Source organism: Sciurus carolinensis, chromosome 16, assembly GCF_902686445.1.
Source record: "Sciurus carolinensis chromosome 16, mSciCar1.2, whole genome shotgun sequence".
Classification (NCBI taxonomy): domain Eukaryota; kingdom Metazoa; phylum Chordata; class Mammalia; order Rodentia; family Sciuridae; genus Sciurus; species Sciurus carolinensis.
This window is the reverse complement of record NC_062228.1, coordinates 54268631-54283757: the sequence shown is the minus strand read 5'-3', so window position 1 is coordinate 54283757 and position 15127 is coordinate 54268631. Positions and strand designations below refer to the sequence as shown.

The 15127-nt window shown below is 41.2% G+C and overlaps 1 protein-coding gene across 1 annotated transcript; it reads right to left on the bottom strand.

Annotated features, from left to right (window-relative positions):
* Positions 1-7591: 7591 nt before the first annotated feature.
* LOC124966461 (insulin growth factor-like family member 3) lies at positions 7592-12958 on the bottom strand. Its single transcript, XM_047527717.1, has 5 exons — positions 12870-12958; positions 12460-12468; positions 12107-12365; positions 11041-11116; positions 7592-8281 (listed from the first exon to the last, which is right to left on the bottom strand). Exons 1-5 carry the CDS (start codon positions 12886-12888, stop codon positions 8216-8218), a joined length of 429 nt encoding a protein of 142 aa, XP_047383673.1. The 5' UTR covers positions 12889-12958; the 3' UTR covers positions 7592-8215.
* Between the last annotated feature and the right edge of the window lie 2169 nt (positions 12959-15127).

The following is a 15127-nucleotide window of genomic DNA, read 5'->3' as shown; positions in this document are numbered from 1 at the left end:
GTTGGATGGCTAATGGGAAATACTGATAGCTTATTGGACCCCAAAACTCCTTTGGGCTGTCTCTACCATAATTTCATTAAACTGGAACCCTCCGAAGACTTAATCCATAAGAGGCTAATTTTTTATTCAACCATGGCCTAGCCTCAGTATATTCTAGATAATGGCACAAAATGGCCACCAGAAGGCACTTTTGACTTTCAAATTCTCACGGACTTCAGTAACCATTGTCATAAGGCAGAAAAAATGGTGAGATCTTTATTTGCAAGCTTATTGGGCTTTGCACACTTGCCCCGTCCTTCTTTCTTCCTGTTCTACGCCCCCCCCCCAAGTCCTTCTCTACAGGGAGGGTCCTAAGTTTCCCTCTCATTGTTCTCCTGCTTCTGCATCCACAATTTTGGATCCACCTGAAATGCTTTCAGCTCCACCCACTCGCCCCCCTCCTCCTTACTCTGGCCAAACTCCTTCCTCCCTCTCCTCCCCTCCTCCTCTGGCCAAAAGCCCACCCCTTCCTCTTGCAGATGCAGCTCCTCTCACTCCTCAGAGCCCTCCCACCTCCCCTCCCCCCCCTCCTCCTCCTCCTCCAAAATGCTCCTCCACTCACTCCATTCCCTCTTGCCCTGTTAGCACACACACGTGATCTTATCAGACTCTCCTACCGCCTAACTCAAAGCTTCTTTGTCCTCTCTGGGAGGTGGCTGGTGCAGAAGGCATTGTTCAAGTCCACATTCCATTCTCACTCCAGGATCTTTTCCAGACTGAGAAAAGTTTAGGGTCTTTCTCTGCTGATCCCTCCACTTATATTAAGGAATTTAAATATCTTTCCCAAACTTATAGTGTCACCTGGCATGATGTTCATGTTATTCTTTCTTCCACTCTCACTCCAGATGAATGAGCCCATATCCAACAGGCAGCACAGAACCATGCTGACCAAGCCCATTTAATGGACATAACCTTACCCACAGGAGCAGCAGTGGTTCCAAAAACCAAACCAAACTGTAACAATCAGGAAGACCAGCAAGGCCACCATTATTGTGCTCCCACGGTCTAATATCTCATAGCAGACATGCAAGCAGTCTCCAATAAGGTTGTAAACTTTCATAAACTGAGAGAAATTACCCAGAATCCAGATGGTAAACCAGCTCCGTTTCTTAACCACCTTACAGAGGCCCTTACTAGAGATACTAAACTGGACCCTGAATCTCCCTTTGGAGCTACAGTGCTAGCAACCCACTTCATTTCTCAATCAGCCACTGATAGAAGAAAAAAGCTCAAATGAGCTGAGGAGGGCCCTCAAACCCCTATCCAATATCTGGGGAAATTGGTCTTCAAAGTCTATAATGCCCAAGAGGAATCAGCCAAATTGGCCAGGCAAGTTTGTTTACAGAAAAAGGTGACACTCCAATCCCAAGCCTTGGTAGCTGCCCTGCAGCCTGTGGCAAAGGGCAGCACACCAATACAATGGGCAGGAAAATTCCACTGACTCTTATATCCACCTGTCACTCAGCAGGACCCCCACCCATTCTGGCCTATAAAGACCCTGGGTAGCCAGGGCCATGTGGGATTTTCTCCGGCTCCCTACCCTGACCTGTTCCCCGGGGGACTGGGAATTTTGTCCAAGAGTCAAATTCCAATAAAGCTTGCTTCGGCCACTTTCTGTCTGATTTTATTTGGTCACTAGACATGCCCCCAAGCTTACACCTTCTAACTAAATGATAGAAGAAAAAATACTTAAAACATCAATTTCTCATTCTAATAAAATGATTTCTTATGCCTGTTGAATTTCTAATATAAAAAAGTTAATTTCAAAGACATTATGGTTTCTACAATTTGGTTAAGTAATAGCTGTTACTTTAAAATGCCACCTTCCATTCCAAATTTTAAATTTCTCTTTAAAAGCCAAATTTGATTAATATGAATACATTAATGGATGTATTTTAATTAACCATGGTAATTAGTACTTATTATGTTAAGAATATTATTGTTTTCCAGATATAAAAGTATTTAAAATATTAGATTTGCAGGGACATGTGATTAAGCTGACACTCCCCAAACTAAAGCTTTTTCAATAATGGTCTCTTGCAAACTTCTATAATAATAACAAATTAATTTTAAAATTAGCCATATTATTTAATATTTTAAAGTTAAATAAAAATAAGATATACACTTTTATATTACTCTCTGCACTAAGAAGTAAACTTAGTTATATTGTTTAGAGGACATTCAAGAGATACTGACTTATTTGAAGTCTAACAATATTGGATATGGAAGTATTTTGACACCTTCCCCTAAGAGGGGATGAAAACTCTTGCCTTTCTGTTTCATGTTTTCAGATGTGATATTAGATTATGCTGCTTAATTTATATTAATCCAAAGATTATATATGAAAGTTTTATAAAAAATATTCAGTTAAAGATGCTAAAAATGGTTTCAAGATTAAAGTACTTTCCCTAGACTTTGTCAAGAAACATACTTAAGAAAAATTAAGTATTCTTACAAAGAAATTTTTGAGGTTCTAACAACTATTATTAACACTGATTAAATGTTCTAAACTGCTTTCCATACTTAAACTCAGAGATATACATATTTTGTACATACAGAATTATATTGTTCATTTTAAAAGTTTTAATATTATTTTAGATTGCACAAAATTAGTATTCTTTTACAACATTACTTTTAATGCCAGGTTTTTCTCATATAGTTCATTTATTCAAAACCCTATGTTGGACATTTGGATTAGTTTTCCTATTTTAAAAACAAGGTTACTAAAGATATTCATACAACTATATCTTTATAACTAGAGATTGTCTTTCCATAAGATCCCTTAAAATACAATTGTTAAATCAATAACATAATTTCTAAGATTTTTAAATAGTTAATTTAATCACTATCCTGGCAGACACAACCAATTCTATTATAATTATTTAAATTAATTTAGAATAATAAGGTCATTACCTATAAACACACATCTGGAGACTAATTTTCAATGTACTGATTGCATTTTGCATCTTTTTAACTCAGCCTGATATTAGAGACAAAATCAAATTCTATATTTGGTGGAAACTGGGCCTTTTTTCTTTTATTGTAATGCCCTTTTTGACTTAACAATATTGACCTTAACAATAGGTAACTTTTATTAATCTTCCTGCCCAAATAGAAATACTTTTTAAGTCACTTCTTAGGGTTTAAATATTTGTATAATTCTAGGGCATTGCCCACAATTTAAGGTTAATAATGCTCCAGTTTATAGCAATCTTCTACAAAATAAATAAAAAGGGGAAAACAGATCCCTACGTAGTTCCACTTAATTTCAAAAAATATTGTCTGAAAATTATGATATTAGGAATTTCACCACTGCTGAGTGACTCATGGAGCAATAGAATGCACAAGATTTTACAATAAGGAGATCTTAAATCTCCAATCACAATATTTATATGCTAGCTCTATTGAGCACTCAGGTAATTAAAATATATGGGAAATCTCTTGGGCCCATTTACCAGACCCACCTTTAATACATCCAACAATGTGGACTGGAGAATCAATCCCAATGTTTACTGGTAATATTCATATGATGGGAGGTTTTACAGATGGTCACATTACACCCATCAATGTGACTGGATTTGACTATACTGACTGCAATGGAAACTTATCCATATGCTGGTCCCCTGATAGACTCTGGCTGTCTAGAAGTAACCTTTAAGAAAAAGACAACATAAGGAATACCTAGGCCAGCCAATTATACTGGTCCTTGGAACTTAGGATTGTATGTTCAAACAGTTATTAGAAAGGAACTTTCTCATATAAAGCTAGTCATTTCTATGAAATATCCACCAATATCTTACTGCCTTAATTGTTCTGCAATAGAATCTGGTGCCTTTCCTAAATGGATAAAATATACAAATGTCTTGCCAATGTTACATCTTATCTCTAAAGGTGGTGGATATGTTTTTGGTTGACCTTAAAAAATTGATGAAAGACAGTTATATCAAAATATTTTCCTCTAGGAGCCAGAAAGGCCTATTGTAGCAACATTGCCACTGAAAGTTTCACTTTTACTTAAAGGGACTTTACAAGCATCCATGTTTACTCTAAATCTTTAATGCTATGAAATATATAAGGGACTAGGTAAATAATTAAGTTGTTTTAAAACTATTTTAGTATACAAAACAAGATTAAATAAACAATCATTCTGATTTTTGAAAGTCCGTGTAATTTGAATTATTCTGTTTGGATATTTGCACTGCTGGTAACCGTGTAATGGAGAACAAATTGGAATTCAGCGAACACATTGATATTACACTAAAGGGATGAATAATTCACATTTATATTCTAACAGTTATTTCTTTGATGATAATTTGGTTCATATATATTTTAATGTATTCTTCTAGGTTTCTAATGTATTCTTCTAGGTTCCCACATTCATTATACCTAGGGGCACGATTCCTTCTGTTAAGATGTTAACCCCTGAAATTTAAGTATTAACAGAATGATTGAGATTAACTTGAATGCTTTAACAGCTACTATTTCCAATATTAGCGATGAACCTTTTTCTCTCAGATTTAAACTAAGGCTTAAATGCCATAATTATTGTAAGCATGTAGGTTGTTAAAACTAAATATCATACTCCCCAATGGGACTAACAGATAATTAAGTATTATCTTTGACATGGCAGTAAGAATAGCCTGGATCTTGTAAAAATCATATCACCACATCCAGGATATTCATAAGATAGAATTGATCTCATGAACTCTGCATTCCTGGTTGATCAGATACTTCCTAAATTGAATGATCTTCGAATAATATGTTTGCTACTAATTCTTTTTGTATTGTGATAATAGGTTACCATACCCTCAGAACCAAAAGTGGGGACCTCAGAGCAGCTCTCAGAACCAAGAGTTGGAGCTTCAACATAACTGCCCAACATTTGCATTTTAGAATGTTAAAAAGGGGAAGAGGTAGAAAGCCTTTCTTATTTAGCAGAATCAGACTAGATTGAGTCATGTGACACAGAGGTCTGGCTCTAGGAACTGCCAGGAGTCATGTGGTGCTGTGTGGGAGTGGTTCCCTATCTCCTGGAATTATCCCTTAAGAGAATGTCTCCCCTAACTCTACCCTATCCTGTTCATCACAGAAGAGGTTCCTCCTGGTCCTTTCCCCCTTTACCTGTGTATTATAAGTAAAAGAGAGTTGGGTAGGTTGTTGTAAGTGGCCAGAGCTGGTATGCCCCTTCTCATTTAAAAAGAGTCAGCTGAGTTCCCACAGGGGTCACTCACAGAGAACTTAAGAACAGCTTCTTAGCTCCATTAGTGCCATTTGGTTAGGCAAGGTCTCCTCGATGAGGTGGCTTCCCTTGAAAGCACCAGGGATGTCTCCCTTTTTTCTTGACCCCTCCTCTGAAGCAGGTGCACTGAGTGACTTTTCCTCTAGTGACCTCACCAATCTCCTTGATCAAGAGGTTGTGTGACCCAGAGTTGCAAACCTCTTTAGAGAAGTCTCTTGTTCCCTGGGTTCAGGCTGACTTTGAGGGCAAGACCCAAATATGGACTTTTCTTGACCTCTGATTTAATCTCAATCTCTACGTTTGATCTTAACCATCAAGCAAGTCAGTTTCATCAGTCATGAAGTAAGAGTACTGGGCTTTAACTTCAATGTCTATGACTTTACAGTTACTTATCCCCTTTTATCTAATTGGGATTTACATTATCTGTCCTATAGGTGATGGCTTACTATTCCAAGTTAATTTACAGTGTTCGCTCTTGAAGCAGTACTTCTGCAAAATATTGATTAGGCAACAATTAGAGTTTACAAGGAAAATAAAAAATGGAATTACCAACAGTAAAACATTCAGTTTGTGCAATGGCTATCTTGAATTTCGGCTGAGTTATTTATTATATCCCCTGTTTGAGATCACATTAATCTTTATAACAAACATCAAACTTTTGAACACAACTTTAAATGAGTTAACACAACATATTCCATTGATGGTGGTGGTCTGGGGACAATTGTGTATAAAAAGTACATTTTTTTTAAATATTAGAGTCACACTTAGCCCTACAGGATGCTTGCTGGGTAAGAGGCAGATGTGAAAAGAAGATGACTGAAGCAAGAGCAGATGTACAGTACTGGTCCAAGTCCACTTGGGGGCATGCACTTAAGTTAGTGGCATTGTCACAAGGCTTCGTGTTATTTTCCCTAGTTTCTTGACTGATCTCATGTATTCAGTTAGATATGTTTCTGATGTAATTCCACTGGACATCATACATTCATATTTTGAGTAGCAAAGGATAAAACCATATATGCTACTTGTATGTATGTGCCACAAATGGGCATTCATTGAACACAACGTTAAATGAGTTAAAAGTCTGGCTTACTTTGGAGCCATTCTAACATACAGCATGGTTGTGAGGCAGAGCCTTATCTCAGGTAAGGTGGGGCTTTTCACAAATTTTAGGTAAAATGTTCTAATCCTGAAGCTAATTTTTCCTCTTTTGCCATGACCAGCATGACCAAATTCTCAAGTTCAGTGAGGGGCAAAGGAGTATTAGAAAATAAAGAACTATAAACACCGATTTTGAAGATTAAGCTGAGATCAGATGGAGCTCTGTTCTCTGATGGAAATGCAGATCTAAAGAGTTATGTTAGCAATCTTTATATATGTATGTGAGCATTATTCTTTGTTTTCAGGAAAGTTACAGAGACTAGGACATTAACTTAACTTTTTTTAGAGCTGCAAAGTGCAATGTTAGGAGCTCTGTGTAGCTCTCAAGAAAGTCCACTGTCCAAAGTTACTGTAATGTGGGCAGGAACCAGAGAAGAGAGCTGATGAAACATTGGTTATCTAGCAAAAGAATTCGTCCCTGCCCAAGAGCTGTGTGCCTGAGATCAATGTCAGAGCTGACAGAACTCCTGTATAAAGCCTCCCCAGGGAGGGTACTGCCACAACAGTTAGGCATCTTGTGCCCCTGCACAGGAACACTCCCAGGCACCACGCATGCCACAGTCATGAGGTGATCAGAGACCCCCATCTCCGTCACTGTTGTCCCATTTTTGCTACTGCTCATTACACTCTTTCTTAAATGTCATTTTAAGAAGTTTGCATATATTGACTCCTGAGTCTATATGAACATTAGTTAACACAATTTAACACTATATTTAAAACATGAATTAAAGAAGGGCTGAGAGAGCTTTTAAGTTTCATTTTGTGTGGCAAAGTGGTAAAATGTTTTCATGATTAACCTTTAAACAAATTAGGCTCTTAATAACTTTTAGAAATACATTTAACAAATATTACATATACCCTATTGATGACAGGTCCTATATAGAACATTAAATGATGAGTTTAAAATTACCATTACAGACAAGTTTAATTTGGAGAATAGCAGTTTGCAGCTAACAGGTCATACTCCTTACTGGGACATGCCACTGATGGTTGGGCTGGTTACTCACTCCACACCGGCATATGTGGGACCTCGTGCCAGGGGGACTAGGTGGGCTGGGCCAGGGAATGGAAGCAGAAGCAGAATGGGGAAAAGGAGATGGAGAAGCAGGGGAAGATGGAGAAGCAGGGTCTGGAGGCGGCCGAGCCTATAGGAAGAGCCAAGAAGCAAGAAAGAAGAGACTTGAAGATAAGGAATCCCTTTCCATCTGCCCGCTCACTCATGGAAGCTGGTGTGCCATTACACAAATGAATTTTGATGGCTTTAAGTTGGGGATTGGGCGAAGGGTTCACAGGGTTGAATCTGCCAGATTAGAGGACCCAGATTCCATGGTGGGGACTGATACAGCTAACTCTGTGCCCCAGCATCCCAAGGCCACAGAGTAGTCGACTGGAGACAAGAAGGTGGCACATATATGGTGTTGTCACAAAAACATCAATGTGGGGCCAGGCAAAAGCCAAGAAGAGTTGAGGACCTGATATCAGGGTTTTCAATTGCGAATGCAAATACGAGATGAGCCTCAACCCTGAGAGAGAATCTCCACCATAAAATCAGGAATCCACCCGGCAGATAAGACCGACTATAGGGGCCAGCTGTAACTGTAAAAGTTGTGACTGGGGGTACCCCCACCCAAAAGACCCAGATAAATTGGCCTAGGGGAACCCGCCTAGAGGACTCACCAACCTGAAGTCTGGTGATGAATGCAGAGCAGAGCGTCCGGGCAGAATGGAAGGTGGGGCTGTGTCCCTGGGACACTGGGGCTCAGATGGGGTTCCACTAGCTTAAGAGACAGGGGAAGATCCCATCCCGAGTCGCGGAACCAATGTAAGGGATCCACGGAAACCACCCTGGGCATGGGAAATCACACAAGAGAGTTTATTAGCAAACAGAGTGTCTCCCGGCAGGGTAAGAGAGAAAATGAGAGGAAAAGAAAGAGAATGAGAAAGGGCACATGCTAGAGAGAGTGTAAAAGGCAGGAGGATAGAGAAAGTGAGGAGGAGAGAGAGAAGGATGAGAAAAGATGGCGGGGTAGCTACTGTGAAGCAGTTGAATTGCACTGGGCTAACAGGGGACCAATAATGGAGAAGGCTACTTGCAAGCTGAATGATGAACCAATAGCTAGCTAGGATGTTCACAGACTGACAGTAGTCGGGAGGCAGGGAAATGGCTGCAACGGAAAGGTCAGGGGGAGCAGCTTTGTACATTACACTGAGACTTTCTGTGAGGCTGATTTTAAAAAATGATGAACTTCTTAATCTGGCAAAGAAATATATTGGCAGCATAGCTTTCAGGTGGTGGTGTGGATATTGCTGATGACTTCTAGTCAAGTTTATTGTGATATTCAAGAGCTGAAAGAAGATCAGAAAGATTTGAAAGCTGTTGGAAACCATGTATAAATTGTGGGTTTGTTTGGCCCAACATAAGGCAGAGAGGCTACTTTTCTGGGAACTAATGATGGAATTCCCCGGTTTGAGAAAGCCTAATCATACTGGTGCCCTGCCTTAGCTAAAAGTCCTAGGTTCAAAGGCAGTCACCCAGAGATGGGCGTAACCTACCAAGTTTCTTTTATGTGTTTCACTATCAATAAAGCATTCATGGCTTTTCCCTTTGTTAGGATCTGAGGCATCAGATTTCTTCCACCTGTAATGCTCCTGCTTTTAATATATAAAATTCTTGTCTTTCATGTTTATTTCTTAATATTACTTCCTACTTTTGATTTCCAACAGGCTCACACCTTGGATGGTTACCTTCTCCCTCCCCATGCATGTCATGAGTAGAAGAAAACCTTGGCCTTGAAGGGCAGGAGTAAAACAGGGGCTAAGGAAGTTGCAGTTGTTAAAGACATTACTGCCACTGAAGAAATGCTAAAGACTTTGCCCAGAGACAATAAGAAAGATGGCCTTAGGGCATCTCAGGAGCTGGTAAAACCATATCCATCTCAGGTTCAAGGGAGTAAAAGTAAGAATTCTCTTTATAAAAAACCAGTGGGGCACCCTTCTTGCCCAAGGGATCTACAGAGTTTTTTCAACATGTTTGGTCACCCAGGCACTCAAAGACTGCTGGAGCCAGAGTCCTGGGAGTTTTGGCTACTGCTCTAGATGGCAGTAGACATTGGTGTCAACCACGTGGTACTGATTCTGCAGGAATTCATGATGTTAGGGGGTCATGGAGACTTCCATCAATATTTTAAAGGAAGGCCTGGGAGGCCTGGCAAAGTGAAGAAAGGTGGGAGTCCCTGCAGTCTGCCCTTTAGAAGGTGATGCATGGAGACATGAGGAGGAAGCCAGAGCTGCAGTAGAGATGCTTGAGATTAAGAAAGGCCAGTAGCATGAAACTTTTACTGAGGAAGACTACAAGAATTGAGCAGAGACAAGCAAACACAATAGCCACTAGGGCTGCAACCAGTAAGTCCACAGGGGTGGAGCTACACAACCTTTAGAGAGAACATCACCATGACATGTGCCCCAGGTGCTGCACATGCAGCTACAGGACTTCTTTGCCCAGATGGATTTTGGCCTTGCTTTGATCCTATCCCTTCTTTCCAAGTCCCTATTTTTGTGAATGTAAATGTTTACTCTGTACCTGTACAAGTGTAAATCACTTTTGATTTTTATAGGAGCTCATGGTGCCAGTTTGCCCTGAGTCTCACAGACTTTGGACTTGATATTCTGGGCAATCTTGGAAATATTCAGGTTATGGGGACCCTTGGAAATGGACTAAATTTTTTTGCATTGTGAAATGAGCATGAGATTTTAGGAGCCATGGCAGAACATTATGGTTTGGATGTGAGGTGTCCCCAGAAGTTCATGTGTGAGATGATGAAAGAAGGTTTAGAGGACAAATAATTAGCCTTAAATGAATTGGTGCATTAATCCCCTGATGGGATTAACCAAGTGGTAACTGAATGAGTAGGGTATGGCTGGAGGAGGTGGGGCACTGGGGGCTTGACTTTGGGGTATATATTTTGTATCTGGTGAGTAGAGCCCTATCTCTCTCTGTTTCCTTATCATCATATGAGCTGCTTCCCTCTGCCATGATATTCTGCCTCAGCTCAAGCTCCAAGGAATGGGGCCTATAGTCTATGGATTGAGACCTCTGAAACCGTGAGTCACCCAAATAAACTTCCTCCCTTAAAATTGTTCTTGTTAGGCCTTTTAGTCACAGAGGTAAAAAAAATAAATAAATAAAAGCTGGCTAAAACAGGAAGAAAAGGGCAAAGTCATCAGGAGTCTTTTCACTTAAACACATTGGGAATGAACATTCAGGTAAAAGTTCAAAACAAGTTGAAAATGTACGGTTGTAAATGGAAATTGTCCCCCTTATGCTAGATGATGATTACCAATTCAGTCCCCTACTGGACTCTATCAGTAACCTGAGATTCTCCCACTATGTCCCACATCTCCACCCCTTCCCCATAGCACCACCCTGTGAACCACATCAACATATGGACCTTTGGAGTATGCTTAGGTAAACCATAGCTCATACAATCAGAGGGTGGCTCTGCCATTCAGAGACCCATCAAATCAATGAACAGCAGATTAAAAAAACACACATATTTGAAAAATTAACTGGCAATTAGTTTAAGTCCCTCAAAGGTGAAGGTTACCTCAGTCTCTTCTGGGAAAGTGGCCTTAGTGAAAGATGGTTGTCTTCTATATCTTCTTTGAGCAAACATCACTCTGCTACAAATAAGGAAAAAACAAGAAATTATGACTCATAGACAAGAAGATGAATGAAAATATTTGAGCCAGATGTGGTGGTGCACACCTGTAATCCTAGCAGCTTGGGAGGAGGATTGCAAGTTCTAAGCCAGTCTCAGCCACTTAGTGAGGCCCTAAGCAACTTAAAAAGACCCCATCTCTAAGTAAAATAAAAATGGGCTAAAGTGGTTACAACAATTTGCCATCCCACCAGCAATGTATTGGTGGAATCACTCTGGAAAGCAGTATGGAGATTCCTCAGAAAACTTGGAATAGAACCACCATTTGACCCAACTATATACTCCTCTCTATATACCCAAAGGACTTAAAATCAGCATACTATAGTGACACAGTCACATCAATGTTTACACCAGTTCAAATCACAGTAGCTAAGCCACAGAACTAACCTAAAAATGTGGTACATATACATAATGGAATATAACTGAGTCCTAAAGAGGAATGAAGTCATGGCATTGGCTGTAAATGGATGGAAGTGGAGACTGCCATGCTAAGTGAAATGAGCCAATCCCCAAAACCCCAGGTTGAATATTCCCTCTGATTAGTGGATGTTAACACACAATAAGACAAGAGGGAATGAAGGGAAGAGAGGCGGGATGGGATTAGGAAAGACAATGGAATGAATTGGACATAATTTTTCTATGTTCATAAATGAATCCATGACCAGTGAAATTGCATCATGTTCAACAACAAGAATGGGATTCTAATACTGTCATGTATATCTAAAGAGAACATTTAAAAATAACAAAACACACGAAAACTAAACTGAGGGAAATAAGGGCTAGGAATTTGGCTCAGTGGCTAAGCACCCCTGGTACAAAAAAAAAAAAAAAAAAAAAAAAAAAAAAGAGAGGGTAAGCAATTAGACCACAAGAAAAAGATTTTTCAAAATGTGAGGTATAGACATTCAGACTGTTGTTTCACCAGCCCTACAGCAAGGGGCAGGGATCTTACCTGCCACAGTCCCTGGAGATGGGGGCTGAGTGGCACTGGGACTTCACACCCAGAACTTTCAGCCTCACAACAAACTTCTTCTGGGGACTAAAAGACTCTGGACAGCAGAGCTCAAAGCAGGGCCAGTAGATGCAGTTGGGGCCACACAGGCGGGTACGGTTCAGGGGCAAGATGGTGTCATCATCACAGCACTGCTCCAAGGGGTTGTAGATTTGGTCCCCACACCAGGGCACCGACTGGCACACCAACAGGTCTCTATCTGGAAGAGTCAGGTTGAGTGGGTTCCAAGGACCAGCCTAGTACCCACCCCATCCACAGAGCCACCTCCTCCCTCCTCACCCCCCTGTTCTCACCTGTGAGTCCTGAGCATGTTGAGTCCAGGAGTGAAGATATGAAGACAGAAGCTGAGAATAGAAGGGAAATAAATGCGATGGTGGGATCACAGTAGCCAACTGGTTGTATTCAGGGGCCTAAAAATGATGTTACTGAGCTTCTTGGATTGCTGGTAATGGTTGAGTGGATTTTGAGGCTGTGGAGTCAGGTCAGGGCTGGCAGGTGAGGAGATGCAGGGAGGGTTCTGGGAAGAGTGAAGTTTCTGAAATTTGCAGGTGGGCAGAGGGTGCAGGGCAGTCAGGGAAGACAGCGGGGTGATTACCAGATGGGAAACTGAGAACCAAAAACAAGAGAGAACTTAGTTCCAGGTTCAGAGGGACAAAGAGGTAAGAGAATACTCAGGCTCAACTTGGGGCTGGAGCCTCCTTACCAAAAATTCTGTGCAGCATGGTTCTGGTTAGGCTGCAGAGCAGAGGGAGACAGAGCAGCCGAATGACCGTCTGGGACCTTGATCTGTGACTTACAAAGGGTTATGGAAACACCTACAGAGGAATCTGAATGAGGGCCGTCCCATCTTATATTATTGCAGAAGCCGTGCTATCCTTGGGAAGGGTTGGGCACAAAGGAAACACCCACAGATGAAAGCACATACCAGTTTTCAAATTGATTGCCACATGCTACCCTGGAAAGTGCCCTTTTTTTTATTACTGCTGAGGGGAACCCAAGTTTTGTGTGCAAACCCCCATCAACTACTGGCTGTTTCTAGACTTCCCATTCTCCCCACCCTGGAAGTTTCAGGGCATCTTAGTCCTGCATCTCAGTCTACCTCCCCACCCAAAATGTGAAGAATTCTTCAGGTATTAGGGGGGAATTATGGAGTTTCAGCCTGGACTAGAGGAAGAACAGAGTCTCAGGAGAACAAAAAAGGAACAAATATATAGGGCAGAGCCTTTATTTGTACAATTCCTTGTCCTAGAATTGCCCCATCCATGTTTCATACTATTATTTTATTGTCACCACCACTATTTCATGTGTGATGTGGAATATTCTGACAGTGTGCCCCTTCCCACGCTGATTTCCAGGGGCTTCCTCAGAGTCACAGCAGTAATGTCTGGGAAGGTGAAGGAGGGGTCATGGAAAGGCATTAGAGTCACAGAAGGGCTTTGTAACATCAGAGAGACCCCTGTTCCTCCTCCTCCTCTCAAAACCAGATGCGCAGTACTTCAGTTAACTGCCACACATGTGGCCTTGCCCACCTGCCCTCCTGCAGATGTGTCTGTGTGGGTGTCAGTTTCTCCCCATGCCTTCTCCTGGCCCCTGCACCCCAACAGGAATGCTGCTTGTAAGGACCACCCTTGACCCACTGCCACACACTCGTTTATACAAAACTGCTCTGGGAAAACAGATCACTTCCATCTTAGCTAATTTACTTGATGCCACATTCATGACTCTGAGCAGCAACCCAGAAATTCATGACCCCATGAAAGAGAAATACTGGGCAAACAAAACTGTGGAGGAAAATACTAAGTTGATCAGTAGAAGAATTAATGTCTAAACTGAAACATCTGAAAATCTCATGGAACATATAGTCAAGCAAGAATCAGGGCTCATAGATTTTTTCCATTAAAAAAAAACCGAAAACAACAATAAAAGCAAGTCTTTTTTTTTAATCAAACAGTTCTATCACTAGCATACACAAAGAAAGGTGAACCACAGTGCGAGCTCCCTATGTCCCTTGCCAAGGATGACAATCAATCAATGGAGCCCAGTGACTGAAACAAGATAATCAGAGACTGTGGCCAGGCCAAGAACACCTGCTGCAGCTGCACAACTTCACAGCCTGCAGCTCTCTCCTCAGGGGCTGAGCTGGAGAGCCTCAGACCTCATCATACCCGCTGGTGGGTGGCCAGCAGAGGCCTCCTTGTGGCAACCTCTTCAGAAGAGATGAAAATGACAATGACCGCGCAGCATCTCTCGTGTCCCCATGGCTCAGGTGGAGACATGCAGGACCACCTGGGAACAAGGGTAGACATGGCCCTAAACCCACAGAAAAGTTCCTGAAACTGATCACTGAAATGAGGGTGGATGAAAGATGCAAGGTCAGTACCCAAACTCAGGAATTCTCTAGCCTACCTTGAATAGCTGGAAACTGACAATGAAAAACAGTACCAGGTACAACACCCCATGAGATACTTAGGTAGGAGTCTGATAAAACACGTAGAGGATGTGTGGGTGGAGGAGTACCTATGACTGATGCCAGAAATCAAATGTGAACGAAAGGGAGATTTTTATTAAAGAAAAAAAAACACTATGTTATAATTTGGAAGATTCAAGGGAAATAGAATTAAGAATGAACAGTTGTGCCCCATGCCAGGGGGCAAAAGAATCTGTAAGTGTACCTCACACTTTATATAAAATTCATATCAGGATGGATCCAAATATAAAATGCAACCTGGATGTGTACATTCCAGTAATCTTAGCTACTTAGGAGGCTGAGGCAGGAGGATCACAAGATCCAGGCCAGCCTAAGCAACTTAGCCAGACCCTGTCTCAAAATAAAATAAAAGCCTGGGGATGTAGCTCAGTGGTAGAGTATTTGCCTCCTATACATGAGATCCCAGGTTCAAAGGGGGGGAAAAAAAGAATAGGAGAAAATGCTTTCAAACTCAAAAATAAATAAATAAATAA